Source organism: Melanotaenia boesemani, chromosome 13 (assembly GCF_017639745.1).
Source record: "Melanotaenia boesemani isolate fMelBoe1 chromosome 13, fMelBoe1.pri, whole genome shotgun sequence".
NCBI classification, from domain to species: domain Eukaryota; kingdom Metazoa; phylum Chordata; class Actinopteri; order Atheriniformes; family Melanotaeniidae; genus Melanotaenia; species Melanotaenia boesemani.
The window spans coordinates 21,662,796-21,687,243 of NC_055694.1; the positions used below are offsets into that span (position 1 = coordinate 21,662,796).

Here is a 24,448-nt window from a genome sequence, read left to right on the forward strand (position 1 = left end):
CCCCCCATATAATGCTCGGAAATAAATAAATGTGTTGAGTTGGAAAAGACTCAAACAGAACCTTAAAGATTTGTCCAGATAAGACATTCTTACTGAAAACGATTGCAAAAAATACAAGTTTACAGAAAATATACCGCTGTGACAAAATGGATTATATAGTACTTTACTAATCTAATAATATCGCATAAATCACTGTTTTTGCAGGTTATTTGTGTATTTGGTGATTTGTGTGCTTTTACCAGGCCCCATAGTGCTCCTTCCTCAGTGGCTACGATGGTGGCGGCGCGTGGCGTGTTGTACATGAGAGCCAGCTCGCCAAAGCTGCCCTTATTGTTATACTGACCCACACATACTCCTTTTACCACGATGTCATACACACCCCTAGAGAGAAGGAGAGGGAGGAAGAGACAGAAAAAAAAAGAAAAAAAAGAAGTAAATAAATTATGTTTTATTTACTGACCTATAGTTTTGTTAAAATAATTATCCAATACAGATCATCTGTAGCTCCTGGACAGGAGGGACCATGTTTACTAAACACACAATAACTAACTCACTGTGTGACTGAGTTTACATCATATCACAGATGAAATCACTTTGGTTTGGTTGGTGAAAAGTGTTGTGTATCTGCATGTCCTATATAAAACATGTTTTCAATTCTATTTTTCTTGTTTCCGAATTCATAAAAAGTACACATTAAACTGATAAGCCTCTCAAAGTATGAGTGCACACTTAGTTAATAAGAGGGTAATACTTCAGTAGAGCCACTCTGTCCTCCCTCCCTCTTTCTCTCTGTCTAAGGATTATACATGGGCAAGGTAAATTTGCACTGATGTTGATTGGCCGGATTAACCAGTCACTTTGTAAGATAGCCTGTCCTCTCACTGGCTACAGAGAGAGGAGTATTAGCTTACTTTGACTGGATTACCATGACCATGGGGAGGGTGATCGCTCATGGTGCCAGTTAGTTGAAGTTGGGGAAGACTGTTTATGCCCTGCTGTTGTGTTGGGCTACTCACACTCCATTCAGCACAGAAAGCAGGTGTGAAAGCTGTGACTGGTGATAAATTTAACTCAATAAATCTACTTTAGCCAGTGTAAGGAGGCCCAAGATTCTTTTACTAGAATGAAACAAACAACTAAGCCATCATTAATCAATACTGAGATGAAGTTCAGAGTTGTTCAGTGAGTCACATCCACTCTACTGTGGTGAAGCAATGTGGCAGGAGGACATATAGATGCTTTCTGCATCACTGATGATACAAGTTAATATCAAAGGATTTCTTGTCTATTCAAATCTTGGTCAGTTTCTTGTGATATATGGGGCATATAGTGATTATAAAATTGAAATAAAGAAAGTCAAATATATAGTTTATTCTTGCTTTGACAAAAATATAAATATTTGACTTTTTAAACAGTGGTTTATCTCACATCTTGCGTGCCACTCCCACAAGGTTTCTACATTTCTTTTCCCTGAGTGTTTATGAAGGATTTCCAGTTACTTCCCGTCTATTATGCTTTGGAGCAAGACTGTTTATTCCTCAGTGAAGTGCGCTCTTGCCAATAGGTAGCACGCAGGCCGACTGGACACAAACTCACAAAAAAAAAAAAAAACTAAAACTAAAGACTCAGCTGACAGCAGAGACTACCCAATGTTCTTTAAAGTTGTAGAACAAAATTATGAAACAACAGAAAAACATGGAGATGTGTAGATATGGCTCAGTGACTTAATATAAAGAAGAAATGGGAAACATTTAAACAATGAGTTAATGTATTCTTTCTTTCCTGCTTTTCTCTTGTTAATTCCACAACTCTATGTACATGTTAACATCCCACCCTGTGGATCACATTAGCTTCCACTTAAGAGTGTGTACAGGCCACGGAAAACCCTGGGATAATATATGATCAGGCAGGCGTGCTGCTCTTAAAGGTCGCTGCATGTCTCAAACAGACAGAAGGAGCGTACTGTGTTAGAAAGTGTGTAAGCAGATGGAGAGATAGTGCACAAGTGGAACTAAAACATGTAGTGGACTGATATGTCGAGCCAAGAATGTCAAACAATGACCAGCCCCCAGCTAAACACTACTAAATCTGTTTGCTTCTAAGTGGAAGAGGCCAAAAAAAGTGAAACACATTTTTAGAGAAGGCAGTCACTTATGCATGTTTCTTTACAAACAAAAGACAGAAATATTCACTCCTCCCAGCACAGCATAGCTTAAAGCTGCAGCCATTTGATAGATATTTATAATTTTCCTTTTCAAAAGTGTTTGTCTTTTACATTGACAATGATACTGTGAGCCATTTTAAAGTTTATCCAATTTAATACTAGTCAACAATACCTGTTCTGCAAGAGGCTGTGCACACACTTTGTGTTTACAGAAAAAAAGACAAACACCACCATCAGGTCTCCACATATACTATATACACAGATACAGATGTACACATGTTGTAAGAATAAATGAGAACAACACAAGCCCAACTACAAAGGCCTGCAGCCCACACTTTTATATACTGCATTAAAACAGCAGTTCTGTAATTAAAGCTTCCATTTAGCCACTTAGACATTTAAACATTATGACACCTTTTTGGTTATTCATGCATGCAACTAAATACAAGCACTTTTCCCCACAGTGTAGTTTAATTTAAATCCACCACAAAGAACAGCCTCAAACATAACCAAACTCAGCTGACATGCAAATAACAAAACGACTCACATTGCTAAAGTTATATACTGCAGGATATTTTATTGCTCTGCCATAATTAGATGTGGCAATTCCGATGTTTCTTTTCATTCAGTATAATCTACATAAAAAGTAAATTTACATAAATGTATCACTTTTTTCAGTTTTTTTTTTTTTTACTGAACTATAAAACATGTTTATCTTTGACATTTTTGCATTCAAACTTATTAAAGCAAACAGGTAGTATTTGAATAAATAAACTGGTACAGTTATAATAAATTCAACAGATGTGACTGCATCCTACCGCTCAATGACATAAAAGTTGTCTCCATCGTCTCCCTGGTCGATGACATGCTCCTCGGGCTGAACCTTTAACTCAAACATGGCGTCCAGCACCTGTGAGAACTGCTCCTGCAAGCGGAACAAGACATGATGTCAGACACAAAACATGAGGAGCAACGTTGAAAGCAATCGAAATGTCATTTAATGCATGTGAGCACTGTTCCTGATGAAGATCAAATGTCGGAAAATTTGATGATAAAGCACACAAGAGGAAATAGAGGAGGGGATTTGTGGGTCGCTCTCTCAGTTATTTACAAAATGCCAAGTGCTGCTTCAAAGAAATAGAAACAGACTAAACGATAAATAAATAAATAATTAAAAGATCCAAATAAATATCAAGTGCATCTTTGCAGCCCCAAACAAAGAAGTGCAGCAACATCACAGAGAATCATGTTCGGATTAGCTTTCATTAAAAAACAAATTAACTTATATCTCAAAGCAAAATGTTTCAATAAATTACTTTTTACTCTTATTTCTATTCAATGAGAAGAGCAGATTAACCTGAAAAGAGGTTGTAATTATTTCATAAAAGAAGAAATTTCTTGAAAATTTGCACTGTATTCATCTAACCCCTGTCAAAGAGCCTTTTGTGTGCCCAAAGAATACAATACCTGAACATGCAAACAACTACAGCACAGCAATTCATCACAACAGCAAATACAAATATCTTTTTTTTTTTCTTTCCCAGTTTATTTTCATTTTCCACCAACCACCTGTATATAAACAGTTTTATGCAATTTTCTGTCTGTACAATATTTCAGACCTGTTTACCTGATCTAGTGTTTTGAAAAGTAGGATGTCTCGACAGGCCTCTTGCAGTCTGCAGCGCTGTTCATCTGTTTTTGGGTGAACCACTCTGGGCTCAGTGTCCTCATCATCTTCATCTGGGTTGAATGCCTCTGCACAAACTGAAAGAGAGCATGAGGTTAGAGAGTAATTAAACAAAGGAAAACGGGGAAGTATTTTACAGTGTAAAAACACATTTAAAATGCAAAGACGATACACACTAGTTGTCACAGAAAGCCTTGTCATGGCTTAAGAATGAAGGGAAAGGTAAAGAAGTTAAACAAGTACTAGCACAAAGAGAATGATATATTGTATAACACAAGATGAGGCGATGGCCTGCAGAAGGGAAGAGGGCCACAGGACACAAGAGGAACCCAGAGGAAGAAGTGACACATGCACTGCAACATGTTTTGCCACACTAGAAGCCAAACACTGACAAGGTCATTTGAAACTGTCACTATGTATTTGTGTCCCTCCAACTCTGCAGACACACTCCACTTCTCACATGAAATTTCATACTAAACACACGAGTCTCAAAGTGTGTGTGTGAAAATAAAGCCTTATCTCTCAGGAGCCATACCAATAATGTTTACACTGGTGTGATCTCTCAGGTGTTATGTGCCAACTCCTTTAGCTCAGCTTGATCAGACAGTTCAAAATGGTGCAAATTCATCCATTTTGTTTATAATGGCATTTAACTGAGTTGATTTCAGAATTTATCACATAATTTTGACATCAACACCTGCTAACATCTGCTTTTTGTCTGATATGGGAAATCCTTTATCAGCATTCAGACCCACATCAAATGACACAGTTGTCACATTGGCTGTATTCACTAATCCAAGGGGATTAAATCCGTTTCCACAGCCAGTAGCAGCATGTTTACCCTTGCTGTGCTGAGTTATATTATATAGTTATATATTTATACTTATAACGATAGAACTTGAATTGCATCCAGTAACTACTGTTTCCTACTAGACGAGACAAGGGACAACACTACACTATCTTATAGGATGTGGTGAACATTCATATTTGAAAAGCACAATCTTCAAAGAAAAAGTTTAATTTGGGACAGTGGGGAGTTAAATCTACATCACAGGAGAGCCAGATGCCTGCTGCCATACAAACTCCCAGGCCAGTTATACTAATGGATCTGCCAGCTTCGGTCCCTGAACAAACATAGTGCTCCCATTACAATTTCATTTATGTAGAATGGCGCTGACAGAAAGAGGCAAGTTGCACATGTACATAGTGAGACAAGCCTCTGGAAAAGTTGAAAATTGCTGGATGACTTTCCACAGAGAGATGGCAACATTTACAGGCACAAGGCTCCAGTGGGGTGTACATAATGCAAGTGGGGTCATCAGAGGCTGTGTGAACAGCACTCTGCTAATGAGTGTGTGTTATGTGCGCCACTGTTGTGCCCTGAACTCTGTTGTGCTGTGCTGTGTAATTGCTACTTTTTATGTCTTTCAGATCTGATTGGCCAACCTGGTCTATATAAGGTCTGTGGGAGGTGTCCTGGTGGGCCACCACCAATGCTTGTATTGCTGCAATTTAATTTGGTTTCTTTTGCCTTTTGAGTTGGAAGTCTCCAGTAGTTCAGTTTTCAGTTCTGGCTTATTTTGGTTTGGGTTGGACTTTTGGTTTGGGGGAACAGCCCAGATCCTACGGCCAACTTCGTGGCTGGTTTGCGATCTGCTCCCCTCTTTTGTTTCTTTTGGCCCAGGCTCCCTTGTCGTTTACAATTTTTTATGGGCTCAATATTAAGTCATAAAGATTTTGCAGTTGTAAATGAATGTTTGCACATAATTTCAGTTTGCATCTGTAAATCAACCTTGTCACCCTGTAAAAACAGCCTGCCTGAATACTTCACGTTTGCAAATGTACGGAAAAGGATTTGCATGGTAGTAAAAAAGATTTGTAATTGTGGAGGAAAAAATAAAGTTCTTTTGTTAAAATCCCTGTTCACAGATGCAAAGCACAAAACTGCGTGCGAGACTCTGAAGCTGCGGTTGCGAATTTTGTCCATAGCTTTACACTTCTAATTGGATGGTGACAAATAAAATTATCCAATCAGAGAACAGAAAGCTGCCCATCCTCCCGCACCACTACAGGCTCTTAAAGGGGAGTAGATCAATTTTAATGACGGGTTATGTGGTTTATTAAATGACACTGGGTGCGACAATTTCTGTAACAAAATGAATGTGATGAAGTTTGTAACATTATCAGAGAAAATCAGTCCAAGTGTGGAGCTGCAAAGTGAATGTGATCAACTGTTGGCTCTCCTCCCCCCTTCGGACTGTCTTTCTCTCTGCAAACCATCACTTTCTCCTCCACCCGGTCACTCTCCTCCAGCTGGCCTCCATGTGCCGAAGTAACTATTTCAACAGTACTTGAATTCTGGCGTAATCACTGTTGCATTAGTAACAGACTCTTGCCTTTGTCCATGTTGAAACTACTCAACTTTAAGAGTCTGCAGCGGTGCGAGAGGTTGGGAAGCCGTCTGCTCCTTGATTGGATATTTTGATTTGTCACCATCAAACCAGGGAGAAGCGTAAAGCTATGGACAAAATTCGCAACCGCACTTCAGAGTCTCGCAAGCAGTTTTGTGCTTTGCATCTGTGAACAGGGTTTTTGCAAAAGAACTTTATTTTATTTTCACAAATACAAATCTTTTTAACAACCATGCAAACCTTTTCTGCACATTTGAATTTTTCAGGCAGATTTTTTTTTACAGGATGACAAGCTTTATTTACAGATGCAAATTCTGAAATGATTTACAAACATTTATTTACAACTGCAAAATCTTTATGACTTCATATTGAGCCCATAATTTTTGGGTTACATTAAACATCCTTTTGAAACTTTTGGTGGTGGTTTTATATGTTATGGTCTTTTTTGTGTAGAGCCATGTTTTCATTCAGGAAAACCGTGTGTACCAAGCATAAAAAGAAAAAGAAAAAAAATGCTGTTTTTTTTGTTTTTTTTTTACCTCAAAAAGGATATGTTTAGTTATGATAGTATAAGGGGTGGGCAAAATTTTAAAAAACGACTAGCGATAAATCTTTTTCTTTTTCTGGTGATATTTGGAGCATGCAACATCAGAAGGCCAATCTTTTTTTTTTCTCACAAAAAAAGCAAGTTATGACTAAGAAGTGGCTATAATTAAAAAGAAAGCGAAAATATGTGACTTTACATGATATCTTGATGTACACAAACCACAACAAGGTATCTTCCTGAATAATTTACTTAATTACCTTCTTAGGCACACTTTGTTGATTTAGCTGCTGAAAAAGTAAATAAATTATTTAAGAGCCAGACTATCAAGATACACATCTCCTCTGGAAGAAACCAAAGGGCAAGAAAATATCTGGATTTATTTAATCTCTAAAGTTGTATTAAATTCTTGCATGTTGTCTTACTGACTGTAAGAGCTACATTGTCAAAATATTGCTGCCAACTGATTTTATAAGCACACTGATAATAGTCTAATCTCTTTCTGTACACTAATAAAAGCAGACAACACCTGGTAAAGAATAATGGGGGAATTGCACACCCAGACTTTTTCAGCCCTACAAAGACTATCACTATCTGGATAAAACATCTGCAGCTCCAATTCAGCTTGCAACCCAAAAGGAAATATTGCTTCCTGTTAAGTCTAGTTGCCTTAACTTTGTCCTCAACATTTATATTTTTAAGTATTATAAAAATGTGGTTATGGAAACTTTAGCTTGAATGTTACAGCATCAATAAAAGACAACCACTTGCTCTTCAACAGGTACTGATGATTTAGTGGATGTCATCCTGTCAAAACTGGGAAAAAAAATATTCCAAATTAGGTCACATTCCATTTGATTTTACAACATCCTTTTACTCTTCGATGATAAAATGCTTTCATGATTATAATATTTTTTTCATTATATGGCCATATGGATAAAATTAGACTATCTAATTGGACTAAACTGAATCTGTCTACTTTCTGTTTAGAACGCCTTGAGATTGCCTTTGTTGTAAAACTGTGACATAAAAACTAAACTTACATTTTTTAATTATATTTGTAGGCATTAAGAAGATAGAGATCCAAATTCTGTAATTTTATATTTAGAATTAAATTATAATCAAATTAATGACATAGTTTAATTATAGTATAACTAAAATTATAAATTAGGTAATAAAAGTTTTTCTTTGTTACAATTTAATGTTCACTTCCAATTTAAGTCTGACTTGCCAATTCTAATTTGGACAGGTTGGGGTTGTATTTTTAAGCTGACAGTATTCAAAGATTTGTCACCTCTTTTACATATAAAGATGTTCATAATAAACCACTAACTATTTTTAAGTCTACATAAACTTGAATGTTGGAAGTCCTCTCACTCTCCCCCAAAGAAATCCCAAAATCATGTGCTCCAGGTAACTGGACAGTTTTTAGTACCAAAAATAACCACCTTAAACATCTTAACCTTTATCAGTTCTCTAACCATGACTTATCTAAATTAAAATATTTTCAGATAAAGGAAAATGTTTACAGGTTCTTTTTGTCTTTTTAAAAACTTAATTCACAAACTAAGCATTTTGTTGCCGGCAATGGACTTCAAGCTCCTGTATGCATACTGTGAAATAAGCAAAGAACCTGAGAAAATAAGAGCAAAAGGAGGATTTAGGACTTGAGAGGTGAGTTGATTTATTCATCTAAATCATGCAAGAGCAGAGCGTTTCATTAGACCAGTCTTGCATCTTTGACCAAGAGAAATTAAACAACTGCCTCTCTGATCATGTAGAAGATGTCATGGTCCGTTCTTCAGGGCCCACATGTGCCTCCCTTCCTGCAGCAGGAGGGATGAGATGGTCCCTCCATTCGTAACAGGTAGCCACCCAAAGTGGGTGCATCTACACAGCCTTCTTCCTTCCTGGTTAAACAGGATGCAAAGGCCAACATTTCTGCAGTGAGCTTTCACTTTTCAAAGGTGTTTTATCCACTGCTCTCAAACACTGCTGACAGAGCAATATTGAAAGTGGAAGCAGGTTTCTCCCTGGGAAGGAAGCAATATGCCAATAATGATGGTCCCTCCACCACAGCCACACATAGGATTCTTCATTTGAGTTTATCAAACAAAATGTAGAACATCAAGAAATAAGTTAAAGTTCTTTTCTTTTTTTTCCTTCTCCCTTCTTTCTCTGTAGGTTCCCTTTCCTCTTTAATTGCCACGATCATTCTTGAGGTGATTAATTATTTTCAGATTATTGTTTTGGATCTAATGATGTGTTACTAAACTACAGTTTATGGTGCTGTAAGTGCAATAAAGACATTTCTACTATTTACTGGTATAAATGACAAGACTTGTGGTGAACTGCACTACACCATAAAGCTGCATAACTTTAAGCTTTCATTGGGACATCTCGCGTTTCACATAAAACCAACGATGTGAGAAATGTGAAATAAAAAACACAGGAAAATGACTAAAAATTAAACTAAATTAACACTTTTTTTTTATATAACAAATTGTGTGACATTTATCAGATGAGCCATCGTGCAGCATCCTCTAAAATAAACATAAGGCTGGAAAACTGTCAGAATCTTCATAAATAATGAATGAATGAATGAATGAAAAATACTTTATTAATCCCAAAGGGAAATTCAAGGATAAGGAGGATAAAGTGGTTTCTGGTGGACTCTGTTCATAGCTGTTATAAAGCTGTGGCCGCGAAAAATACCAATTTTGATTTTTAATATGGCATGAGTAATAACTTTGTTAAATAGAATAAACAAAAATGTTAGGTGGAGGAGAATTTATTTAATAAAGCAGGTAAATAAAAGGAGAATACTAATGATGATAGTGATTACCACTTAAATTTAAGGTAGCTGTAATTGTGCATAGCAAACACTAATCATCCTCAGAGTCAATTATATTTTTAAACCCAGACAATCAAGTAAACAGTCAGGAGGGTTTACGAAATGCTTGGATGAACGGCACTGATGAGGGAGATGACCTGCTGGGTGATGCGAAATCTGGGGGGTACAGAAGAGATGGCTTCAATCCCATTTTGTAAAGGGAGGACATCCCTTTCTTATATTTCTTCCTCTGGTTTAGCAACTCCAAGAGTAGTCTTCATAAACTCTGAATGAATGACCCTGGTAAAGCGGCATCTACTCCGAGCCTCCCAGACCAGCCGTTCCCTTCTCTGGTGATGAAAGCAGAGGATAACAAGTTGTGTTTTTCCCAGGGCTTTGGCTTGAAGGTTGTAATGTGGTGAGCCCAGTCCAGTTGGGGTGCAGAAGAAAACATTTCCTCACTGCCTCTTCCAGAAGTTTAGAAAAGAACTGCGTAGATTGTGGACCTTCAATTCCCTTTGAAAGCACAATCAGTCATATGTTGCAACATCTGCTTCTCACCTTTCCAGGTCAGTTAGCTTAGCCTTTAGCTTCCTGTTATTAGTTTGAAGCAGAATCAATAAAGTTTCTATCTCCTCCAGCCACTGGTGAATGGTGTCAGCAATTTCTTCTAGTGGCGACAGTCAATTGTGATGTCTAGTGATAATTGTTTGGACTGTTCTGGACGTCTTGAGCTTGGAGAGCAGGGCTAATCTATGGTCAACTAGTAGTGCTAACATGCTGCATTTGCTAACATGGGCGACAGCCGTGAACTTTTCACCTGGTTTAGTAGTGTTTAGTGGTTTATGTGTTATTGCATTTTTTTTTTAAAAATGCACGTCAATTCCACAGATAAATATCTTTGGATTAGTATGTTAAGTTTAACAGCATAACTTTTTTGGTATTGGTTTTTTAGTGTCAGAGCATGTTTGTGAATACTGAGTACGAGTACATGCACATGGTATCGGGCTGATACTGGTATCTGTACATCCCCAGTTGCTGCTTGTGAATGTTTACTGTAACTGATTGGTGTTTCCGACGCCAACCAGCGACAGTGATATTTTTAAGTCAAACTGTATTGAGCAGAATCTATAAACGCCAGCTGACTTTTTAAAAACATCTGACAATGTTAATAAACATAGCTGTAAACAATGTTTAAATATTCAGCTACAATTAGTGACTGAAGGAATCTATACGGTCTGCTGGCAGGAAAATGAGATGGTCACAGGGCACCGCTGCTTCAACTTTACATCCATGTTGCACCTCACTTATTTAATGTTCTCTTTTGAATACAGCACACTAAATGAACTGAATTTTTAAACAAGGCTATCACAGCATTTTAGTTGGTTTAAGATTGACAGAAGGATCTGGTTCCAAGTTGAAGCTCTGGCTTGAAGTAGGAACCACTGTTTTGGTGAAGAAACTGCCAATGGCTCCCAGAAAGCACACTGGCCAGAGCTTTTGTTTTTTCTGTCTTCTTTTTACTAAAATATATAACACGCTGATGGAAAGAATCTTTTAAGCTTTGCTGGTTTTCCTTCTTTGGAATAAAAATCTAAATTGGTGTCCCTGAGAAAACAGTAGACACACAAAACACCTGCAAAAGTAAACAAATTAGTCTAACTTACAAACACTGAATGAATTTTGTTTTTAAACTAATAACTAACAAAGGGGCCTCTGTGTTACAATCTCTGAGAAACAAGATGAACATCAGTGATGCTCAGTCGTTCTAACATTTCTACACAAAAACCCCATTTAAAATCCTATTTAAAAGGATCGTTATGTCGTACAGCAGAACCATAACAAAAGGTCTGCTTGAACCACAAAAAACTGCTGTCAACAAAATATCTTTAAGCCATTTTGTTTCACACATCACAGAAACACGTACCTCTAAACAACTAAACCTAACAGTTACAAAACAAGCTGCGAGAATTAACACTTTACTCCATAAAAAATCTTAATGAGACTGTAGTAAAGACAGCAGACACAATGATGATAGCAGGTTGGGAGAAAAGATAAACATCAGTTGACACATCCAAAGCCTAATCAAAGGGCAGTGCTCGGTGATGGCTGATGACATTTAATCACTCCTATGTAAACACTAGACTGGTACAACAGAGCGTGAGAAAACCAGAGCGCTATTCACACAAGACTACAGACACAAACAAAGAAACAAAGCTGACACACACAACCTAAAACACTTCACAGTGGAGCTTCTTAACACTGTGCATACACACATCATTATCAACACATTGCCTAAACACTGTTAGTAAGGCTACTGCTTGTCCTAAACTGCATTTGTATTGCTCTCAGAAAAATAAACAAATGGGTGGGTGAGTTACTGAAGCTGTGATGTATGCAATGTCATCCCCAGTGTGGATTACACTTAAGGGACATGACGTCAAACGCACACAGACACGCACACATCGGTGATCTCACCCACCCACGCTTCTTACCCGACACTCTCCTGTTGAATCTGCTGGGTGGTGGAGCTGTGGAGAAAGAGAGAAACAAAAAAATGAAATTAACATCAGTGTTGCAACATTTAACAACTTAGTGACTGTTCAGATATCCTCGTACCCATTTGCTGTTTGAAACAGACAGGATTAAAAAAAAAAATAAAAAATACGGACAAAAGGCAGACACTGAAATAGTGTCATAAACAGTGGAGAAAGAGTTTCAGTCAGACACATGAAGTCAACAAGAGGTGATGAGACGAAAATAGGGCACCGAGAGCCAGTAAGAAGGAAAAATCTAAGCAAAAAAAAAAAAAAAAAAAAAAAAAAAAATTCAAAAGGGGTCATTTCACAAAACTTAATACATGATCACATTAAGTTCCAATAATCACACAATGACTACCACAATGACAATTCAGAAGAAAAATGTAAAATTATGAGAGAGGGTAAAAGTGTGATGAGAATTATTTATGGCTTTAAATCCATTACACAGTGGTAAATTGACCACATTACACGTAATCAATTAGACTGAACTATCAACAGATTTCTAAAAAACAACATGTGTTTAGATGTTTGTGGTTAGGTTATATTTCCACTAGACAGAAAGAGCTGTGAACAGCTTGTAGCCAGCTTCAAGCTGTTGAAATGCACCGCGTGCATGCACAGGTGTTGTTGTGATGCTGTTAATGTCCTGTGCCTCTTTGATTGCACATGTGATTCCACCTTGCAATAAATTTTGCATTGTAGCACTCTGAACAGCAGGTATTTGCCCTGCTGCAGCGCAAAACACTAACTAGTACAGCTGCTAAGGTCCTAACCATGGTCCCCTCAGCAGATTTCTGCCCGAGACACAAATATAATCAACTAAAGTAAAATATCATCATTATGTCTTCTCTGTAAAAGCATGCCATTAGTGATCCCTGCTGCTGTCATTTCAGACCTGGCAGGTTAGAAAACCTGAATTTGACTTCAGAACCTGCACTTAAAAAGTAATGTAAGATCTTTCTAAATACCATAGCCAATGACTCTGCTTGGCCTGATCAGAACACAAAGTGGGTGCAATGTTACATGATTTCTTGCAGAGTGATTCAATGACTTAAAAAAAATAGGCCACATTAACATTAAATACACACCATTCATCACCAAGCTAAACATCCAATCAGAGTGATGTTTTTATTTTTGTTGTAATAACAAATAATGTTTCCATTTCACTAATCCAAAAGTTTTCTGAGTAGGTGAGTAGGCTCTTTGATGCTGTGACTATTTCCCTTCTTGGGTAATTTAAAAGGTATCTTGCTTTTACAAGGAAATAGAGTCTATTTAACTTCATGTCAGCAATCATTCCGAATGTGATTGATAAAAGAAATTCATGCCAGCTGATGATACAGAACCTGGCTTTAACAAATGTTGATAACAACATTAAACCAGTCCAAACATCCTGTGCAAAGCAGAGGATGTTTCCAGGAAACTTTTAAACAGCAGCTGTTGTAGAGTTTCATGTCTACTCATTATTTTGGTGCTGTGAGTTCAAGAAACACACACAGCAGAATTAGCATCCATTTGCTCTCTCCATCCAATCAGCAGGATGATGGATGGAAACAGGTTAGTGGTACTGGCCCTTTTGGAACAAACTGCTGATCACTACTCTGCAGCATGAGCTATGTATTATTACATCAAAGATAAAATACTGAAACAATATGTCTTGCAGCCATAATATTGATATTTAATTTCTTTGTCTCACCATTATTAACAGTACCAGTCTATTACTACACTCCTTTAAAGCAACCAAAAACATTACTTTCTATGTATGAAGTCTCCATGCAAACCTATGGAATTGTTCTTGCAAAATGAAACACTGGCTCAAATTTCACCCATTTCTTTATGCACGATTTATCACAGAAACTGATAAGCATGTAAACTCCTTGTGTTGTATATATATGTATTTGTATTCTGAAAGCCTTTTGAAGTGGTAAAGCATTAGTGTATATTTTACCCTGATTATATGAATTGGCCATGACACACGAAGCCAATTGTCTGCTAAAGATTGGTCACCCTTTTAAAAATAAATAAATAAAAATCCCTACAGTATCTCTGCATGGTTGGACGGCCCTTTATTTAATATTTCAAATGGTTTTATTAATTAATTTAACTTCCCGGTTAATACAGGCTTTTTTGCCACCGCTGGTTCTCAATGTCTGGAGTGTCGGGACTTTGTCTTTATTTGTCCTTTTAAATGTGCATGTCTGCATGAAACATGGTGCTCATCTATGCACACTGGGTTTGAGGTCAGGAAAATAAACATGTTTTCTAACATTGAACTGTTACAAACCAGCATGAATGGTTCACAGCAACCATACACCAGCACTCCTTCCATCAGTACCTTATTACCATCACGTCAGAGCCCATTAGATCTAGGCTGTGAGTAAAGGAGCACAGGGGAAATTCACACATACAGACCATTTTTCTGCAGTCACCTGAGAAGATTCAATTCAACACTGCTCTCCCTGAACATTATTATTATAATTGAAAAGATAAAGCCACAAAATGCTCTTAGTTACTGGTTTGCATACAAATAGAAAATGATGAAAGAAAAAGTTATCATCTTTGTTAGGGAACTGCCAAAAACCATTTAGTATTTTTTTTCCTTTGTGACATGAAGAAGAAAAAAAAGCTTTCATGTCACAAATAAGAAATGCAAAAAGAAATTACTTCAGCATTTCCCCTCCATTAGTAAGTATGTGCTACTTCCCACATACATACCAAGTTCTCATACTCTTGGCATCTGCTCTACCTGAAAAATCATTCTGCCTGTCTTTATGTGTAATCCTAGAATTTACAACATAGCAAATGCATTAAGTTACCAGTTAGTTATAACCATAGTCAAACTTGCCCTTAACAGATAAAGATTTTCATGCAGGTAAGAGTACATTGTTAATTTGGTACATAACCAAACAAACAAGTATAACAAGCTCCTAACTCAACCTATTAAGCTGCCTCTGTGTAAAGCACAGGCAGATAATTTCCCCTGTTCTCCATCAATGGATAATGTTCCTGAGCATTAGCTGAAAGAGGAAACAGGAAGAAGATCCATTCTCATTTTGCCAGCCCTGATAATAGAAGTGCGTCAACAGCATCATGAATTACAGCCAAAGTGATATCCACCCAAATGTCTAAAGAACACTCAGAAAAAGAAAAAAATCAAGGAAATAATAGTTACCTGGAATAGGTTTTCATATCTAAACTATATGAGAACAGTAACAAATATTGATCATCTACATTTTTTTAAGCTTGTTCAATTAATGCTGTGATGAAGTAGTTGCTGGTTTCTGACTCACACTTGGAACAGACGATACATTTTTTTTATTTGATGAAAAAAAATTAAATGCATGGAGTGCTACTCCATGCAAAAAAAAAAAGACATTTTGCCATTTGCTATGACGAAGGCCTTTTAGGCTGAAACGAGTTGGCATGGGCATGTTTTTATTACACTAGCCTTGATATAATAAAATATCTTTTTTTTTCTTTATTTGTGTGTTTGTATGTGTAAGACACATAGTAGAAACTAGGGCATGACCATAGTAGACAACATTATATCTCATAAATGCCTAAGTATTATAGCCAATAAAAGTACAGCAAACCAGTGATCAAAGTTTGAACAGAATTGTTATCTATTTAATAACACAATTTATACGATTATAAAAAAAAAAAAAAATAAAATCTTTGCAATTTTAGACTGTGCATTTATCATTACTGTCACTTCTTATATATTAATGCCACAAAATGCAGCTCAGACTTCATGTAAACAAAGTGGCACATAATTGTTTCTACATCTGACCTAGTCTGACTGTTATTACATTTTAATGGGAAAGTTACCAGGCTGCTCATTCTGACATAAAACAAACACACTCAGATGGCATAGTCAATGAAATGGAGTGCATGTTTTAGAGGAGCATAAGAACTGATATTCCTTTTTTAAATCACTCAAGTGATCAGCTGTGTCACATTATTCCACAAATCTTCTATTTAATTAGTTCACAAGCAAAGTCCACTTGGTTAACATTGCTCTAATTATAGGCTCTTTCTAGAAATCTGGCAGATGGAGAACATATAAAACAAAGTATTACCTGGTCAGAAGTATGCAAAAATAAATAAATTAAATAAAAAATAAAGGGCAAGACAAACTTAAAAGAACAAAAATATTAATGCTGAGAGGAACGGACAACAGGACACTCATTACCTAAGGTTTTCATTTACAACAGTCTGTGCATTTGCTTTTATGACCAACTTTACATCCATCGATCATTTCTCAGGGCAGCACTTACAGACTGAAAAGCTTTTACTTTCAATCCCTTAGTTAATTCTTAAAAATGGAAATAAATTTACAGTCCATGTTTGTCAGCTTGCCAACAAGACACAAATTCAAGCCACAGGCAAATTGGAGAAGGAAGTAGATGGCAATTGAATCAATTCTTTGAGCAGCAAGTCAGTCTCCAGCTTTCTTTTAACAAAGAGAAAAACATCCAGGCAAACTGTGCAAGATCATTTAGAAATCAATATGCCTTTAAGTTGGGTTAATTGTTGATTGTGAGCACACTAAATCCATTTTTGACTTTGACTTTATTACATGATTACAGAAGTTGAAATACTTTATGAAGACTTTCAAAATGTAAAAGTGGAGGGAAAATACTCAACATATTCTGTGATTTGTTGTTTTAATTCTGGTGTTGTGAGAACAGCCTGAAGTGTTGGCCTAGAGCTATATAGACGGAGTTTTAAGGACACAACACCATGTCATATGACTACCACCATTTTAACCCATGTAGTGCACCTTCATCCCCTTACGGAAACCATCTCAGTCTGATCTGGGAAACCTCCTCCATTAGGAAAGGAATTATTAATAAGAAATGTGATCGCTAACAACAACCTCATATTAAACTGTGGTCCCAAGTAAGTCACGTTCTTCTAATAGCATTCCAGTTATCAGATCCCCTCACCGCAGGTGTCAAGGGTTCCTATTTCTCCTTTTAATATGATATCTGTATACAGTGCAGATATGAAAGTCTCTATATACAACTTCTATCTAATTTTCAATTAATGTGTTAATTTAACTCTTTCTAAATCAATTGTTGTAAGTACTTAAAGTTATTTTCTATTTCTCGATCTCCATATTCTATATCATGTATTGTTTACTATGAACTGGTTGTTGGTGACTGTAAGACAGTCAATCATAATTATAACTGTCTGATCACATCTTATCTTGCTTAAATAAATTTGCATAATAATTCTCACTCTCACTCTTTATGAAACAGATTGAAACTAAAGTTACTATTAGTCCTAAAATATTTAATACAATTTGTAAACATTTGTGCCCCTCCCCCCAATAATCTGCAGTCTTCAATTTGATTGTAAATCTCATTACATCTTCAATGTGGATTTAAGCAAATAAATAAATAAATAGAGTAATTTATTAGATTTGTAGTTAGAATGTCAAAAGATATTATTACCCATTATGCAAACTAACAACGGAATAGAATAAAAATAAGAGAAATTTGTACTAAAGTTTATTTGTATTTTAATTACTCATCTTTACATTTTTATTTAACATTTTACATTTTTTAGCAAGTCCCACAATCTGGTTTACAAGGATGTATATATAGATAAGATTAATCCTTCTAAACAAGAATTTTGCTAGACGAACGCTTTCATGCTACCAATTCAAGATTTTGCTATGTAGTTATATGAAGACACATGTTCACGTGAACTATAAAGTGTAAGCACGTTTTAACCTAAGTAGTCACACATAAGGCTTCAAATACATCAAGATGGAGTCAGTGTGCTTGTCTGTCATTGGAAAGCAACTCAGGGTTCAGTATCTTGCCCAGGGACTTTCTGGCATGTGGAAGGGTTTGGTATCAACTGTAAACAGCCAACCCTGTGATTAGTGACCTGTTCTCCACATGAACAGCACTCTCCTCTTTGAGTAAACAGCACTATTGAAGGGAACCAATCTCCAAAGCAACAATTATAGAAATTATTATACTTCTGATGATCTTCCACGTCTAACCATAAGCCATTTCTCCCGTCCAGAGCCATCTATTGTCCCACATGCGCCAACGTTTTGGTTGTCTTTACACGCAATGTTGGGCACTGAGCCCACGATGCAATTTGTTTTGTAGTCTGCTTTCTGTGTTTGGCCACCTTGAAACAGACAGAGACCTGTGTTTGTAGGCAAAACGAGTCCGCTTCTTTGATTCAAATTAGAATTTGTACATTCACAATACCCCAAATGAAACGGACTTTCCAAGCAAACAGACTTGGATTCGAATCAAAAAAGCTGGTGTAAATGCATCCATAAATAAAAAGAAAAAAAGAGACAAGTTTAAACCAATGGTAAAGTTAACCATGACATTGATTCCAGCACAAGAAAAGTAGTCATTCAGAACTGGTGTGAAAACAGGTGCATGGGGTACCCTGTTCCCAGTCATGAGCTCTCTGGTTTGCATTCAAGCAGCCCTTTATTCCTTCCCATTTCTTCCATCTTCCTCTTGTAATAGTGTATGAGCACAGTTGTTGGTTTAAGTGTTTAAAAAGGCATTAAGGAAATCTGCATCCCATAATTAATAACAGCAAACAATGAAAAAAGATATCAGCTGCTGTAGAGCATATAAGAGGTACATTTAATTAAAAATATAGAAAAATACGAAGGTTCATTCCTGAAGTCCATTCACAAAAATTATTAGAAATAATTATTAGAAAAATAATTAGACATTATTTTTTTTCTTTTGTTTCCCTATTTTTAAGCAACCCAGTTTTTACCTAATCCCAGTTCCCCTTTTCAACACATCTTCATCTACTCTAAAACGCTTATCAGTGTCAACATGCTCCCCAACAGGGCCAATTCTAAACTGCTGACAGTGATTTACTTTGATCCAATTCAAATCGCTACAGCAAAGAGGCAAAAATACTCACAAAGACATGTATGCATACAGAGATATGAAGATCCACACGTAGACCAAAATACAGCAAGTCATGTATGACAACATGTTGATCAACACAGCTTTTTGCTGTATATGCTATATATGTATATATATATATATATATGTATATATATATATATATATATATATATATATTAGGGCTGGGCGATTAATCGATAAAATCGATAAATCGAATTTTCCATTTCTGGAGACTTATTTTTATGAAAATCTGGATTTTTTTTCTCCATAGTTAGCAGCAGACTTAGCCCTCCCTCAAACACACCAAAACGGTGTTTGTCTGTCAGATTTTCAGTGAAGTGACCCTCCACTCACGCCTGGGATTTAGCTGTGCGTATAACTGCAGTGAGAAATGCTGCTCTCTTTGAGATGCACAAGTCAACTTTAGCCCACAAACCATAGTTAAGAGACAACCTTCATCAATGGAATTTTTTCTGTAGTGGATCCTGTATCAGGATCCAGATGGAAAGAGATCACAGATGCAGTTGTGTCGCATATTTCTATGTAAGAAATGAAGTGGTTTATATGGTGGAAACGCTATGACATTATATGCTTTATTTTTGCTGGCATTCATCTATATTAACAAATAAATGTTTTTAATAAGTTTATTTATGTTTTGTAAAAGAAAAGAAAAAAAAAATCTATTAAAATTATTAAAATCGGAAATCAGATCTGGTTATAAAAAACATCCATGGCCATATCGCCCAGCCCATATATATATATATATATATATATATATATATATATATATATATATATATATATATATATATATATATATATATATATATATATATATATATATACACACATACAAACATACATACATACACACACACACACACACGATTTTGTGCATTTTATTGTGTGGGTGCAGGAAAACGAGTGTGGAATGTGTGAAGTGCTCTCCCTACAGTAATGTGGCTAAAGGGGGTTGGGGGTGGGGTGGTAGTGGTGGCTGGCTGTATCAAGTGTATGCCTGAAGTTGCCTTGGCAACCTAACACAAAGATCTTATTGCCATAACAACGCCAGCCCCATACCCTATCTTGTTCTGCTTTCAGTGACCATTCACTCACCTTCTGCTTCTATCCAGCTTGTAACAAGTAAAAGACTTCCCCCCACATCCCCAAACACACACACACACATTTGCTTTTGCTCTGCATCCATCCCTATATGCGCACTCACTGCTACGAGGCCACTGACAGATGGATGGAAGAGAAATACAGGGGGAGAGATAGAGATGGGATGACAGAGGGAGAACCAGAGGGGTAGAAACAGAAAGACAGACCAGAAGGGGTGACAGAGTGTTATCTACTGCTACGTGGACAAAGAGAGGAGAGAAAGTACAAAATTTGCTAACTGATGAGTACTAAATGAACTTATATGCCTGGTGATGTGTAAAAGGAAAAGAAAGGCAGAGAAAAGTTAAATTGAAATACCTTTGGCTAGACTGGATATGATTATATAAACTTAAAATGATAGATAAATAGACAAAGAATGAGACAAGGAAAACCCACCAAGAGAATAAGTAAATAAAGGAGCAAATGAACTATATATGTATCTGGTGTTTTCCATTCATTTCCCTTTCAGCAATTCTTTCTGTGTGACTATCTACTTGGCCTGTCAATGAATTAGCTAGTTAACTGGCAGGGAGATCAAAGCATGAATGTGGTCACTTTGCCTCAGACACATATTTCACATTTAATATTTGCTCTTTGAGAAAGTGACTCAAGAGTGTTTAGTGTGGCAAGACGAAGATGGACAAGTACCAATTAAGTACAACACAAAGCAGGAAGACAAATCTGATCTAGGAACATTAAGCCAAAGCTAATGTAAACTGCTGATGTTGGCTTTCAGCTGAGAAGGTTAAGGAGAAATGTGCGATATAAAGTGGGGTTTGACAGCTCTGTTATTTTTCTGCCCAACTTTTGGAGTTCACATTGCCTTGTTTCTCTTTAACCAATTAGCTTACTGGAATAGAAAATTAAATACAGAAAAATTTTCACTTTTGAAAAGACAAGTCATCACATGCCATCCTGGCAGCGAATCAAGCTCCATTTAGTTTTAATCTATTTAATTGCATTCTTTTAGCAGAATAAAATAAGGTCAGGGTTTACCTCAGACTTAGAGGTGGATATGCTGCTGGGATTTTGTTTTATTTTTTAAGTGAATCACTGAAATTAGTTAATTTGAATGATGTACAACAATTCTTTTATGAAGTAAACATAACTGATTTGAATTCTCTGGATTTAATCATTTCACACAAACAATGCCTTTGGATTATCCCGGAAAAATAATTTCTAGGCTGCATAAATGGAATTCTAAGAGTATAAACACTCTCTTGCTGCTCTGACCAGTGTTGGCATCACCACATCACCTAAATGGCCAATTTGTGTATATTAGCTCGAGGAAGCAGCTGAAGAGTTTTGAAGTTATCTATTTTTTTTCTCAATCTTTTTTCTGATACCTCAACTCACTAATGGTAAATATTTCATTACTGAAGATATTCAAATTTTTTTTGTTCTCAATAAAGCCAATTCTGAAAATTCTTAACACCAATTCTCACTCTTATTCTGTTACACAAAGTCTAATGTTGTCAGTATGATTTAGCTCCTTACTATGACTTTAAAATAAATAATTTTATTATTTTCAAACACCTTACCCCACATTATGTCCAAACTATGACTATTTGAATCTTTAAACAAGACGGGAAAAAAATATTCATCTGCATTTCTGAAGACAATATATTTGTAAAATTCAGATATTGTTCTACATTAATTTCTCTAAATCTGTAAATTGGCATTTTAATGTTTTGAAGAATGACAGAATAATGTGCGAGGAGGGTTGAATGTAACATGCCACTCACGCACCCAGGGCCTGTTCCAGAAAGTGGGTTTTCTCTGGGTTTTCCATTCCAAAAAGCCAGGTAAGTCTTACCCAGGGTCTGTTATAATGGTAACTGACTCTGTGAAGTGAACCTTGTTTCACGCAAATTCACCATAAAGACATCCTGAGTTTCTACCAGTCTCCTCCTACCTGGCAGACGTGGGTTGTCCATACCAAAGCGATTACAGAGATTTAGGGAGTAAGGGGTGTTTTTTAGAACTCAAGCAGACGCGTACCGTTTCATTTTGCAGTCACTCAGACTGCATATATATATATATATATATATATATATATATATATATATATATATATACATACATACATACACATATACACACACACACACACATAAACATACACACAAACACAGCCTCAGAGTTAGTTTAACTTCCTTTCTGGAACAAGCCGCTAAAAACGACCAACACAGGCAGCCTCAGATCCCAACTGGCATATATAAGTAGGAAACACACTGTTGAACACAATCCCTAAGAACACCAGCTTGATGTTTGGAAACACACTGTGATACAGTGCTAGCTATCTCTGTTTGGTCCATATGAATGACCAAAAGGGAACAATGTAAAATGATGTCCTCATTAAGTAACCACTAATATGATGTGGCCTCTGTGTGAAGGGGGCTACAGTTTTATGTACACCTCTATCTCACCCTTCAACTGTAGCTTATCCTCTCCCTAAAACAGCCTCTACCATCTGTTCCTGCTCCTCTGTCTCTCCATTTTTTTCTCTCAGCCTCACTGCTTAAGCCTATTCCTCTCACTTTCTCCTCTTCTCAAGGCTTGATTGGTAACAGCATGGTCAGATGTGGAGAAGGGAGCTTCCCTCACATGTTTTCTCTGTCCCAGAGCTAGCACCTTTGGATGTTACTGTCAGTCAGCCAATATTGATACACACACACAAACATGCACAAACACTTTAATCATGCACTTGGACACAGAGCAAGGCCAGCAGGGCAAAACATACAGTGCAAGATATGCTTGCAGCCACACATACAGACAGAGGAAGACACAAACAACTGGCAAGCTTGAAAACTGAATCAATAAAGCAAATCATAAGCTCTAGTCTCCAACTGCACGCCCACATATCCAATGACATACAAATTCCCCCCAGAATTAAACGCACACGTGCAGCCAGCTCATGCAGTAGAAGAAAAGTTATAGCTGCTTAAACAATGGATGACACAAAAATAGAGATAAAATGACCTCCCAACAAAACTGCATATGCATGATTGTTTAATTTGCATAATTTGTTTGTATAGTATTTGCAATCACTTTCCAAACCTGCCAAGAAACTGAAATTATCTTTACACTGATCAGAGCCTTTACAAATTATAACCAGTCTTTCAATATAATCCATTAACTATTTATCTTCCTTTGTGAGACCCTCGTGATTTTTGCCTTCAACCCTGTTTCATTTCTTCCCAAGACCAATACAAAGACACTTAAACATAAATTATATCTCTGCATGTCCTCCTCCTTAGAGGATCTATCAATATACCAGTATCCAATGCATGCTGATATAAGCAAAATAAATTACAGACTGTACAGCTTACACAACAACTTTAAGCTGATGTGAAAATTGACTACAAAAAAAATATATGTATATATCTGACCTGCAGAACTGATCATTAATTTTGTTCACCACAATTATGGGATTACATATGCAGGCTGTGAGTTGGCAACATACAATTGATGTTCACATCATTAAAACAAAGAGTACAGAATCCTGGCAATGATCAAACTTTCATTTTTATAAAATCTGACTTTTTTACAACATAGTTAAATACTTTGATCCTGATTCCAGGCTTGCCATGTATAGTCTCCTTTACTGAAGCACAACTATTTTTTTTATAAAATATAAAGAGGCATAATTAAAATGATAACAGGAGCCTGAAACACCAGGGCAGGATATGGTAAATGGGCTTTTCTCGTCATGTTGCCCACTCAAAGTGCTTTACACCACATGTCACATTCACCCATTCACATACACACTCATACAGCACTTCTACAGTTACATACTAAGTGCTTTGCTCTACTACACACATTCATACCCCATCATTCAGACACATCGGGAGGCAAGGTGGGGTCCAGTGTCTTGCCCACACTTTGGCATGTAGTCAGGGGACATCAGGGAAAGCCTGGAGTTGATCCAACTACTTATAGGTAGGCAGATGACTGCTCTTCATTCTGAGCTACAGCCACCCCCAAACACATTCACAGTATCTTGAGGAAACATGTACAATATTACTGATCTATGAATTTATTTTTTTATTTATAATGTCAAACCAAAAGCATTTTTCTTAGGGATGATTAGCAAAGTTTTCAATTCTGAGCCATGGCCCAAATAAACTGATGCATCACAACTTATCTTATGTGTTTATCTAAACATTGCTTTTAAAAATTAAACCATCAGTATTA

The 24,448-nt window shown here is 36.6% G+C and overlaps 1 protein-coding gene across 1 annotated transcript in view; it reads right to left on the reverse strand.

Annotated features, from left to right (window-relative positions):
* The window catches only part of prkar2aa (protein kinase, cAMP-dependent, regulatory, type II, alpha A), a 47,160-nt gene that overhangs the window by 5,461 nt on the left and 17,251 nt on the right, over positions 1–24,448 (reverse strand). Inside the window, exons 3-6 of the mRNA XM_042004933.1 lie at positions 12,135–12,170; positions 3,792–3,928; positions 2,983–3,089; positions 240–381 (exon numbers count right to left, since the gene is read on the reverse strand). Of these exons, the coding sequence (XP_041860867.1) occupies positions 240–381; positions 2,983–3,089; positions 3,792–3,928; positions 12,135–12,170 (422 nt within the window). The remainder of the gene's footprint in view (positions 1–239; positions 382–2,982; positions 3,090–3,791; positions 3,929–12,134; positions 12,171–24,448) is intronic.